Genomic DNA, 13,541 nt, shown 5'->3' with positions numbered 1-13,541 from the left:
GTCGTGGTGGCCTAGTGGGTAAAGGACCAATCTCTCAAGTATGGGGGCGCGGGTTCGATCCCAGGTCAGGCAAGTACCAATGCAACTTTTCTAAGTTTGTATGTACTTTCTAAGTATATCTTAGACACCAATGACTGTGTTTCGGATGGCACGTTAAACTGTAGGTCCCGGCTGTCATTGAACATCCTTGGCAGTCGTTACGGGTAGTCAGAAGCCAGTAAGTCTGACACCAGTCTAACCAAGGGGTATCGGGTTGCCCGGGTAACTGGGTTGAGGAGGTCAGATAGGCAGTCGCTTCTTGTAAAGCACTGGTACTCAGCTGAATCCGGTTAGACTGGAAGCCGACCCCAACATAGTTGGGAAAAAGGCTCGGAGGATGATTGGTTAGGTATTGATTGTACATAATATGTCTCATGTGCTTAGGTACTACATTGTTATAATTTCTGAATATATCAAAAAACTAAACAAACTTTTCAATTCTCAAGTTCATCTAAGAACGATCACATATGGCGTACACAGTAGACATTGCTATGAATCGTCGTCAGTCCCCTGGCGTGACAACAATGGCCGTCTCTCATTAACATTGTATGAGCTTCGATCAATAAGCGGTTCGCGTTTATGATTCAATTTCAACTATTATGTCCATCGGCTATTTACGTCGGTTTTATATTTGATGACAGGCTGTTCAAGTTCATATCAATCAATAAAATTAGTGTTATGTATTGTGGACGAAAATATTGATCAATATATGTTGTGGTAAGTAATAAAAACTTTGTTGTGGTTAAAACCTCTTAGTAAAGCAGCTGAAAATATTAAACTTTTATATATAAAAAAATTTGGTCATTGTATTTTATATTTTGTTTTTAACTGTGTATAAATATTAACTTTTTATGTTAGATATTAATCGTCGTTTTTTATTTTATTTTTTATTCTTCGTGCATTTAATTCATTTTTGCACTCATAAATGTAACCCTAGTAAGTAAGTTAGCAATGTACGGTGTAAACAAATGTTGGTTAACCTAAATAAATTAATAAAAATATATTTCCTAGGTTTCTTCTGTATTTATAGTTATTCAATGTATATTATGATCCAGTATATCTATTATATAAAAATAAGTCGGGTTTTCCTCCCTGACGCTATAACCTTAGAATGCACGAACCGATTTCCACGGTTTTGCATTCGTTGGAAAGGTCTTGGGCTCCGTGAGGTTTATAGCAAAAAAAAATCTGGAAACTCGATGTCCGAACTCTACGCGTGCGAAGCCGCGGGCGGAAGCTAGTAGTTTATATTATTAAGTTGAAGGAATTAAAAAATGTTTATTGTAGTTAAGATATTACTTGCAGTTCCGCTCTTTGCGTTAGGGAAAATGGCGTGACGGACCGAGACAATATCAACTAGGTAAATAGGAAAGTATAGCTCGTAAGGATAGGAATTTATATTAAAACTAACGACCCGCTCAGACTTCGCACGGGACAATATTATTTCTGCACTATTCAATGTATGTTATGTTGTACATATTTATATAAACATTCCTCTTTAATCACCCTATCTATTTAAAAAACCGCATGAAAATCGGTTGCGTAGTTTTAAATATTTACGCGTACAAAGGGATATAGGGACAGAAAAGTGACTTTGTTTTATTTTACGCAGTGATCTTTTATTTTTATAGAAGTAGAATTCCAAAAACTGCTTGTACACGTCTTGGATACAATTAGGGAGTGGAGCCTAAAACACGCAGCAATATCAAATACATTCATAAGAGCAAGCAAGCAGAGAAAGCAAAAAATCTTCAGATAGACAGTATAGGTACCCAACGCTTTTGTCAATACTGTAACTTTTTTTAAAGATGAAATCATAATATTCCTAGGGATAGCTAAAATATGGTGAATAGTAATGTTTTTTTTTTTCAAACCATTGATGTATCAAGGCAAGCAATACATTTTTAAGTACTAAGCTCATGCTATTTTTGGCTGAATCTGACGATATCCCTACCATAGCATTCTTAAAATATGAGTGTGGTTTGGTTTCCTTTGAATATGTTTGGTAAGTCTTTAAAATCAAATGTTTACTAACTCAGACATTTTGCAAATCATTCTTATCTAATTCTGAAATATCATCGCCAAGAGAGGTATTCGTCGATTAAAGTGTGGTAGCGACCACAAGTGAATTGAGGAAAGATGTTACGAGTATTTACATACAAGATAGAACAAAAAAGGAAAACCTTAGTTTTTTACCGACTTCCAAAAGACTAGAAATATTTCCAAATCCATTAAATAAATCCTAACAAAATTGACATAGTTTTCCTAGACCAGATGTACTTTGTAACGTATAACATTAACGTGATATGAAATTATCAATGAACCAGTACGGTTGATAAACTAGCAGCTGTGTTACTGAGTCAATTAATTATAAGTAATTATAACTCTAACGTAAATGTGTTCGTAATATCATACTTAATATGCATAATTATTGTAACATCACGCTGGTCTATGCAGGTCTAAAGTTTAATATAGGTGATGATAGGTTTATGTTTATAATGAATGAATTCGTTACTTTGTATGGTGTACATATGGTCTTGAAGTTCCTTCCTACATACATTGTACTACCTAAAGAGAGATATATATTTTCTGATATATTTTTATTGAGATATGGTCTTTAGAAATTCAACATAATACGAATTCGTACTAAAGGACCAGTTTAGTGTTTCGTAATTTTACTGCCTAAGCAAGTGTTGAATTGGAAACTTTATTCCAAAGTGTAACCTAAGCATTAAGTTTCCATGGCATTTGTAAGTCTACTACATATGGAAATAAAATACTCATGTAATCATAATTAATTAAACCGCAACAATTATTGCGGTCAGATATTGTTTTTGTTGTTGATTTTTTGCGGATGGTCTGGCATTCCAGATTGACGACAAAAAAACATTTTAGCATACCATATATGGGGCAAATTGCTACCGGTAGAAGTAGTACCTAAATCTAAAATTCGCCACATGGATCCATATCATCTTTCAGATATCAAGACACTATCATATCTTGAGTGCTTTGGAAAAATCTGCTAATTTTAGAACGAGCAATGGTGATTATTCGCATGATGCTGAGTTAGTATGTAATCTTGAAATATATCACTCTTCAAAAGAAACACGTCATGTGCAATACCATAATAATCTCTTTTCTAGATGAGCTGCAGTTTCTTGCACTCCTGGGGTTTTTTTGTCTGTTTGTTAAGGTAAAAGGCTCGGAAACTACTGAACTGATTTAAAAAAATACTCACTGTTGGGAAGCTACACTCTCCCCGGGTGATATTAGGTTTTGTATCTGGGCGCGGGAAGTAGTAACCACGGGACGCAGGTTAAACAGAGGGAAACGGCTATTAACAAATATAGGAAGAATTCATAGAGATCTGGTTCTTCAAACCTAACGACAGGCATGTGTATGCGTAAAGTGGTGAAGGTTTTTGACGTTTGAAAACAGTTTGCAGCAGGGTGAAAAAAGGTGCCTATTTATCAGTCTTATTTGAATAAAGGTCTTTGTCTTTGGACTCACATGAACCAGCCAGTGCACCAGTTGCACAAAAGGCGCCAGGATGGTGGCGTCGTGCACTTTCTTGATGACCAGCACCGTCAGCGGCGGCTTGTACCACGTCAGCCGCTGCGACGCCGGGTCCTGGATTTGCCTGTAATTTGTAGAAGGAGGTTTGAGATATGGTGACTTGAAGGTCATGGTGGATTGTGGTTGTGTTTAATAATTTTACTTTTGATGGTTTTATTGAGTTTCAGATTTTCAGGACTTGTATTTTTGGAAGCTTTTGTTAGTGTTGGATGTTAGCCTTCTTAGTGTAGAGGGTACAGAATCCCTTTCGTCTTCATCTAACCTAATTATCGTTTCAGATATGAATTTTTTATTTTCTACTTCATTATCATCTTCCTGCACTGTTCCCAAGTCATTTGAGGTCGGCGCACAAAATAAAATTCTTATATATTATTTGATTTCTTTATATTTTCCTTCTGTTTTATAATTAAAAAATTTGACGTTAATCCACGAGGACGTATTTTACGCCTAGCATAATTTGAATAACTTTGCAAAATACGGAAGAGTTTACCGTATTTTTGCCGTGCGACCTAGTGACGTCTATTATTTACAATAAATAAACCGAATCAAAGACCTTGACTGATCAACTGTAACTGAAGTGAATGAGGTAATAAATAATCACGTAATTTGTTGTGAAGGTAACCCAACAAACAATCTACTCTTATAAAATTATATGTTTAAGGTCTAATTTCTTATAGTTGCTTTAAAATCGCTTTCATTATGTCAGTGTTCCTTATTATGGCACAATATAAGAAGATTTGCTAATATTACCTTTACTCTTATAATTTGGTTGGGTTAACCATAACAAGTCCAAATTACATGATTATAATAAGGATTGAAAATGTGTTATTCTCATAAGCGCATTTACAATGCTTTTAAGCCTTATAATATTCAAAACCTTATAAAAGCTTTTCATTTGGCTAACTGTTCTTATAATAGTAATGCATAAGCTAACTATGATACTTTTAAACTCATAGGAGCATTTCATAAGATGTCTACCCAACAAACAATATTCTGCATTTTATATGGTCTTTACAAGAATGAACGCAATCCATAATCACTTACATAGTCATTAAATACTTATACTTATAGTCATAAACCCGATACCAACAAATCACTTGAGGGTTCCGTCAATGATTTTATGGAAGATGACAATGAAGTACAGGAAATCAGTCAAGAAGAATATAACGGTAGTGGTAGTGAAGAAGACATACATTTTCAACTACTTACAATTACAAATACCCTTTACAATTTTGACAAAATAAGAAAGTGAATAGTAGCAAAACTTCTATTTTTTCACGACTAATCACAAAGTGTGAAGGTATGTTTGACAAAGTCTGATATTTGCAATGAAAACATTTTCGTCGTACGATAAAATGTGTCAAATTCATGGCCATCTCTTGTTTTGGACAGTGAGATCTTCTCCGTAAATACGACCATTGTGATAATACCTAAAATGTAATATAGCTAATATTAATAGATACAGCTACGGAATGATGAAAGGAACCCTAACTGTAGATAAAATGGCGATAGCAGATGGAATAAATGTTGCCATTACAGAGCTTATAATCTTATAGATTTCTAATAGACGTTGTGAGAATGATATTACCCTTGTAAAAGCGTTATAAAAAACATGCCTTAATAATTATTCACATTTTTACGTCAAAACTACTGAAATTCGAGGGCGCGTTGATATAATTACACTTTTTGTACCACATTTTATCATACGTTTGAATTCCCACACAGTTTTCTCAATAAACAAGCACAATATATGTACTCTCGGATTCAGGTACACTAAAAAAAATAAATGAAATTAATCATGGTTCTTGTTTTCTTTAAAATACTCGTTGACGCTGCCAAACTGTGAAAAATCACTCATCAAAACACCTGTTGCAGAATCTCAAACACTGATTTTAAGGCGAATAGCTTTAAAATAGAATTTGTCTTGCCGTTATAAGTTTTACTCCCTTGTTGCTCGCCATTATAAAACATGTATAAGGTTGGTTGGCTTTTTAAGAGCAAATCCTTTTGCTTTTATTAGTTTGACTCCCTTATCGCTTGCTATAATAAAGTACATATAAGAAAAAGAAGCTGACAATAAAGCAAATATAAGGGGGGTTTGAGGTTATTGTTCTTGTAATTTGTGCCCAAACGCACCCTTATTAGCGTTAATACGGCTCCTATAAGAAATTTATTTTTGGCATTTTTAGCCACTATGAGAGGATTTTTTGTTTGTTGGGAATATAAAAGTTAACACAGTAAGTTACTCTGTACTGACGAATTGTTGATTGAAAAAAACTGTAGGTCATTTGACATTTGTTTTCTGTTGCAAAAATTTTTTTTTTTGAATTGTAAAAATAGTTTAAAGATGTCTGAACGTACTTGAAAGCTCTTTACATAAAACTCCGTAATGAATTGAGTGCATAATACGGCATTATGATTTTCGTCAACCAAGGGATTTCGGCTACCAAATTAATAAAGAAGGCTTGAACAAAATCGAGTTTAGTGGTGTGCCATGGAAGAGGCATACCTACGTCCAGAACTACACTAAAGCATACATGAGAAATGATAAGTTATGCTTACGGACGGTAACTTTTAAAGATTTTTAATTACTCTTCTGTATAAGATGGAAAAATATCAATTAACTTTTTGATCATTTAACGATATAAAGAAGAATACTTACATAACCATGGCCGAGTTTTTCATTATCCTTCCGCATGGTCCAAACTGTTGGATCGGTGACGGTGCGTTCAGGGACCGCGTCCTTCTGTAAAATATTGAACAGCCCGTGAATATATGCATATACATACATGTATAATAATATATTTATAATCTATTTAACATGTGTATATGTACATTATAAGTTGGAATAATCTGGAATCGTCGATCGTTGACGTGTAAAAAATAAAATGCATTGTCTTTTTTTGCCCTTGAATTATTTATTTTCCGGAAAGTTTATATCATCCGGGTATGTTTGCTATGTAACAGAACAGCTGTTTTTATATATAATATAATATATGGTATAATTTCGCTGTTTCTCTTTCCTTTGAGTCTACGAACTTTTCGCTATAATGCGATGGCGTATTTTAACTTATTAAGAGTACAGGGTTTCTCGAAAGTCCTTTCTTTAATTAAATGCACATATTATTATGAAATGAACATTCGAGATAATAATTATGCAAGTGGCATTTGTACTTTAAACGTTGTTTACATGTCATAAAGAACACTTGTTATAAACGTGACAAAAATATTGGAACTAAACAAATATGTAGTAGGTAAAGTACTAATAAATAGCCAGTGTGTCAAGCTCGTAAACCGACGTGAAATTGTTGAAAATATGGTGACAATTTATTTGATAGTGACATCTATGATATTATGTAGATATATCTACACCATGATGACACTTTTTATTCATGGGCTTGACAAAAGAACTATGTGTTTTATCTTAATTTGGAGTAAGAATTTCGTTCAAACCTTTCAGGACGTATTTTTATATGGGATCGTTGTGCAGAACAGTAAAACAACGTTTAGTAGGTAAACAATAATGCCAGTTGTTACGACCAGTTTTTTGGCACTAAATAAATCATTTTTTAGGTAGGTACTAATTAATATGAGTCATAAAAAATTTAGGATAACACATAAATAGTGAATTTCTTTTATCAAACAGCTGTCACACTTTACTTATATTCTGAGAACATGATATTGCAGCGAATTTATATGATAAGTACAACTACATACTACATAATGTATTTACTATGAACAATGGTCTTTTTGTTGGTAAAATGAAATAACTTTGTGACCTTAATGTGGCTCACACGGTTTTTACGGAATGCGACCGGTTATATGTTTTTGCAGTCATCGGTTTCATGAATATTTAAAGTAACAATTAAAAAAGATATTAATATGGAAATGATAATATGTTTTTTGAGGTAACCGAAATTTTAATTATTTTTTTAAATAACAAGTTCTAACCGTTACCAAGTGTTTTTTTTGTATATTTTGTAAAATTTATACATACAAAACAAAAAAAACGGCTTTGCTGTGTGCCAAAACGTTGCAAGTGAATTCAACTTTTATTTTTACATTTTTTTCCTACAGATGAAGATAAAAATAATATAAATAACAACCTATTTTTTGTATTTTTAAATATTTTTTATATTTAATATTTAAAAATGTAATAAATATGTGCAAGAATAAATGAATGAAAAAAATATAAATAAAAAATACCTGAACGTGTGTACTATAAAGTATCCATTGGTGAGTAAAACGTATGTCACAACAGAGTTGAAATACTGAACTAAGTACAAAAGAGCGCGATACACAAACCCAAAGCGTGCTAGTGCTATAGTATGTTAATTTAATTTATTTTATTCATGTACAGGCAGCCCTTGTATCGTATCCAATATTTTTTAACAATTAAAATTATATTTTTTTGCGATCTGTTTTTTTTTTCTTTTTTTTTGTGCCTATCTATCAACAACAAGTAAGTAGTATAGTGTATTAAATTCAAAGTAATTGAATGACTTTTTTTAATTTGTAGATATTGTGTAAAATATAATATCTTTGATCATGGATAAAATACTACAAACTCATCATTTGTCTGATGAAATATCGCTGATAGCATATTTTTTCTAACCTTAATTCCAATTTGGCAATGAGGTATGATTAGCAAAAACCTTATAACAATATATCAGCAATTAATAATTTTATGATTACACGATATTTCAAAATATTACGTAAGCATCAACCTGTTGTTATTATTATTTTTTCTAATGTCTTCGTACTTTTGTAAATTATTAAAAAATTTCAAAACAAATACAAATTGTTTTGTAATTGTTTCAATAAGCCTCTGCAGATGGTAAACAAACGTAAGTACAACAACTTATCAGTTGAAGTCTAATAATATCACAAAGCACTTAAATAAGGTGACTTTGTTTATAAAATTAACAGAAACTAAAATAATATTTCTGTTTTTTAACGACGACATAATTCCATCCTCCATCCTCCGAGCCTTTTCCCAATCATTTTGGGGTCGGCTTCCAGTCTAACCGGATTCAGCTGAGTACCAGTGCTTTACAAGAAGCGACTGCCTATCTGACCTCCTCAACCCAGTTACCCGGGCAACCCGATACCCCTTGGTTAGACTGGTGTCAGACTTACTGGCTTCTGACTACCCGTAACGACTGCCAAGGATGTTTAACGTGCCATCCGAAACACAGTCAATGGTGTCTAAGATATACTTAGAAAGTACATACAAACGACATAATTCTGCTTTTTATATAGTTTTTGTTCATTTATGTCTAAATAGCATTATATAAAATTTATAGTATTAACTACGTGGGAAACATTAAAAAATAATAATGCGATATTATCTCAGCAAAAAACATAAATAGGTAGGTATCCAGTTTAACATGTATTCTTTGCCTTGAATGAAAATTGTTGTTTTTTACAACATGCTGTATGTATGTAGTTAATTTAAACGACTATAAGAATACAAAACATTATGCATAAGAACTTAACCTTATTGACGTTGGTTAATGAGAAAAACATGACAGTCAGCACCAGAACGTCTTCGGGAAACTTGTTCCAAAAAAAACTTGGCAAAAAACTTAAATCCACGTACACGGTTTTCATTTATAGCAGCCAGAACAACTTAATTGACATAATGAGTGTAAAAAACTGAAGTTAATGAAACAATAGTACCTACTGGGAGCTAATGTCATGAATTCATGACTTATAAATAATGCAAGATCATCACTGTTCTTAAAAAACATGCATGGACGAATTTAATAAGCTGAAACTGAAAGAAGAAATGAAAACATTTTTTTTCCTTTGATAGGTTTCAGAAGTTGTTTTCAAGACTATTTTAATAACGAAACTCATTATCTGCTATATTTTTTTTAGATTACCATGAAAGCTTCTGTGATGTAGGAGCAATCATATTCGAATAATTTAGTATACCTATTAAAGTACTAGCTGTTTTCTGGCGGTTTCACCTCCGTCCCGTGGGAAATTCTGCCCGCATCTGGATAAAATATAGCCTGTAACTCGATTTTTTCAAATCAGTTCAAGAGTTTAGGATGCAAATAAATAAAAAATGTGAGCTCGTTATTATTTATTAGTAAAGATTTCAAAATTGAAAAAGATAATCTCGAGGACTGCAATTAATGTTTAATGGTCCTTATATGCGATCTTTTTAAATTGAGTTTTAAGAGCCGTGGATAATGTTAATCTTTTATTTTTATATTTACGACATACATACATAATGTAGATTACTATAATACAACTCAACTTGCACGTGTTTCTATCATTTGAAGATTTTACTTTATAAATAGCTTTATTTGTGAAATTCCTATTTGTGTACTCGTGTAATAATTATAAACTAGGCTATAGAAATTTCGTGGTTCGTACTTTTGTACTGCATTCAGGATTTACTAACGTAATTAGTCCTGATGAGGATTTCGACCTTTTTTCCGCGGTCTTGGCCGCGTCCCGTTGTAAAATACGTATTGCCTATGTTACTCGCACATAATGTAGATTTCTAATATTGAAAGAATTTTTAAAATAAACTATAAACTACTGAGTTTTAAAGTTTACCCAAAAAATTCAGGGATTATCAGCTACACAGTGAGCGATTTAAAGTTTATTCATTGTTTGATAGTAGCCCATTGATTGAAGAGATATTTACACGTAAGGTAAATGTATATTTTTTATAGTTATATTATTTAATAAGGGCGCAGTATTTCTCTTGAAACAAGGGCGAAACTTAATAATAGTAAGTAGTTAGTTATGTATGATGGACAGTTATTATTTTCCAATTACAAAATGGTTACTCCCAGTCGTTAATTCAAAACACATTAATTAATGAGTATTGAAGGACACAGTCAAGTAAAGTTGGTCTTTATGTACAAAAACCATTGGTACGTGAATATTATTTCCGTGTTTGTTTATCTTCTATTGCGGCTTATAAAAAATATAATAACAAGGTATTTGTATGTAATTGTGTAGGTATAGGATGCCCAAATATGTCCCGTGAAAAAAAGTAGGTACTATAGGGTATATTTTTACCTATATGAACGTTTAATCCGTTATTTACTTTCACTGTTTAATCTTAAAACGTTATGACAATATGGACTTTTCACAAGATAGGCTGCTATTTCCATGTATTTTTTCCTACTTATGGGGAAAACCGGTTCAAGAGATGATTAGAACAAACTGTTTTATGACTTTTTACCCCTACATCTGTATATGAGTACGGAAATGCTCTTATAAAAATATATTTCAATATTATTTGCTAGTGACGTGAAATTTATACATACATACCTACATAGTGGCTCAGTGGTTTCAAACAAAACAAAAATTACGAGTCAAAGGTCGATAGTTGGAGCGGCGAACAGACAATTTAAAATTTAAAGTAAAACAAAAAAAAAAACAACATACTCTATTATGCGTATTTAAAATGGACTTCGTTCCTACGGTTTTGCGAGCATTTTGAAAGAAAAAACATCCATGTTGTATGTAACGCGAGAAAAGTCTGGGAAAAACGCATAACCTAAATAAAACATAACTAGTTATCAAAAATACTCGATAATCTTATCAATAAGACTGCATGACAAGCAAGATGTACCATCAAAAGTAGGCAATCTCCACTTGATAACATGTTGTCAAACTGACAGCTAACATGCTAGATTTGTTAACCCCCGACGCAAAAACGACGGGGTGTTATAAGTTTGACGTGTCTGTGTGTGTGTGTGTGTGTGTGTGTGTGTGTGTGTGTGTATGTGGCATCGTAGCTCCCAAACGGATGATCCGATTGTAATGCGGTTTTTTTTGTTTAAAAGGTATGTCAGTCGGGAGTGTTCTTAGCTATGTTTGGTGGAAATCGGTTCAGGTCTTCAAGGTCATCAGCTCGTTTGCTAGATGTGATAAGAATGTTACACGCTCAGTTTACTTGCAAGTATATGTGGGATCTGAAATTTGAAACACTAATGTCTTTTGGAACCACTGAGCTGGTCTTCTGTTAGGGCACGAAGGTAGGAGACGTAACCCTGAACTGCCTTTTAGTAAACCCATCGAGTTTGGGCTCGTTGAATTCGTCTTGACGAGTTCTCTTCATGTTTCTGATTGACGAGAACCTGATGCTGGAAATGGGATGTGGCGGATGAAACCCTGGAATACCGGAATGAAACGGATAAACCGATTTATATTTTTGCTGAAAATCTAGAATATTTATTATATTGAATCTTTATTGTTTCTCAATCTGTGCAATTCTCCCAGAGCCAGTTTGTCATGAGGATTGTTAAACAGCTTCCTTTGGCCGAGATCGCATATAGCGACCCCATCTTAAGATAAAATAAATTAAATGAAAGAAGGAAAAATTAAGGAGCTCCTTTAAAAAGCATGAAATAAAATTAAATTATAAATTTAAAAAAACCCCCGACCCAAAAAAAGTTTGCAATAATTATGACAAAAGGTTAAAAACGCTAAACCCTATAAAAAGCAAAAAATAACTTTTAACACTACGTAAACTAAATTTTGACGTGTCGGGGGACCGCTTTTTACCTTCATAAATACTTACATAAATCAAATGATACTACCTAATTACAACAATCGTTTAAAAAAAAAAACACGTATCTGAAGTAATGAATTAGAGCGGTCCCCCGACACGACAAAATTTAGTTTACGTAGTGTTAAAAGTTATTTTTTGCTTTTTATAGGGTTTAGCGTTTTTAACCTTTTGTCATAATTATTGCAAACTTTTTTTGGGTCGGGGGTTTTTTTAAATTTATAATTTAATTTTTTTGTGTATTTTCCGTATACTATGTATGTATATTAGTATTTTATTCTATGGCACCGTTTTTATAGTAAATATCATAAAACTACTGTAATTACCGACCCCTAATTACATATCGTTCTGCGAATAACTAGAACCCCATAATATAAAAAATAATAATTGCGCGGTTGCATACTTCTAACGCATTAACTGGTTATAATAGCTATGAATTTTAAGTCCCCTATAAATGATATTAATTGCATTGTCAATTGAAAACATACCTCCGATCGAAATACTCCTCTCGTGCCTTAACAAGTTCGGTTTTACCCGACTCGTGAGAAAACTGGCGGCGCAACATTTTTCACACAAAACACTTCACTATTGTACAATTTATTTACATTGTCATCTATTTGGTAATTGGTAACATAGTTGTGATATAAGATTTAGTTATAATATTTTGAAGGCATTGGAATGTTAAATTGTGATGTTTCGCGGCGAAACGAAGCCGCTCGCTCGCGGTGGTGGGGCGCGAAGAGGCGCGTGCGCGGCTGGCGACTGGCGCTGCGCAGGAGTCCACGCGCAGGCTCTGCTCGTCCCAAGTGACAGTTCTGACCTTGGCGTGTTCGCGCGATTATCGTGAGCGTCGGTTCACGAACCGTTCTCATAAACCTGATGTTATCACTCGGAAGCGACTGTCTGTCTCGAGTTCATTCGCGCTGCAAAACACTTATTGCTTAATAATGCTTATAGCTATTGATATTTATTTGATCTATCAAGTCAAGCCTAAAGATTATTAAATCTAACGGCCAGAACAGCAGCCAAAACTGCATAGACCTATTAGTGCATTATTCGGCTCAAAATTTTAAAACAGAGACGCAAAAGCCTTCCAAAATTCTAAACATTGTAGTCCAGTCTTTTTCTGATATCGTCAACATATTATAGTTGTCTTAAATAAAATTTTGCATATCATACGTCGGAGAGTCTTGTCGGGTCGACATTGACCGATATTTCTGCTCAGCTGACCATTGGCTGACCCGTGACCGAGTTCGTGAGCTGATCCGCACTGCAGCAAAAAACTTCTTTATACAACAAACAATATGACCAAAATTATATTGTTGTTATTTTAGGTGACAAACAGAATAAGACAAATTCATGATAAATTATAAAGTCATTA

The 13,541-nt window shown here is 33.3% G+C and overlaps 1 protein-coding gene across 10 annotated transcripts in view; it reads right to left on the bottom strand.

Moving 5' to 3' along the window:
- Positions 1 to 13,541, bottom strand: part of LOC110377693 (NAD kinase) — a 47,084-nt gene that overhangs the window by 6,919 nt on the left and 26,624 nt on the right. For 8 of the 10 annotated variants that reach the window (XM_049850642.2, XM_064039081.1, XM_049850646.2 and 5 more), the window contains 2 exons: positions 6,278 to 6,361; positions 3,550 to 3,679 (listed from right to left, as the gene is read on the bottom strand). In XM_049850642.2, the coding sequence (XP_049706599.1) occupies positions 3,550 to 3,679; positions 6,278 to 6,361 (214 nt within the window). Of the gene's footprint in view, positions 1 to 3,549; positions 3,680 to 6,277; positions 6,362 to 7,821; positions 7,888 to 12,648; positions 13,007 to 13,541 lie in introns of those variants that run through there. The other 2 variants (XM_049850654.2, XM_049850672.2) reach the window with 2 other exon arrangements.

This window comes from Helicoverpa armigera, chromosome 18, assembly GCF_030705265.1.
Source record: "Helicoverpa armigera isolate CAAS_96S chromosome 18, ASM3070526v1, whole genome shotgun sequence".
Taxonomy (NCBI): domain Eukaryota; kingdom Metazoa; phylum Arthropoda; class Insecta; order Lepidoptera; family Noctuidae; genus Helicoverpa; species Helicoverpa armigera.
The sequence above is the reverse complement of the archived record's forward strand: the minus strand, read 5'-3'. Positions and strand labels throughout refer to the sequence as shown.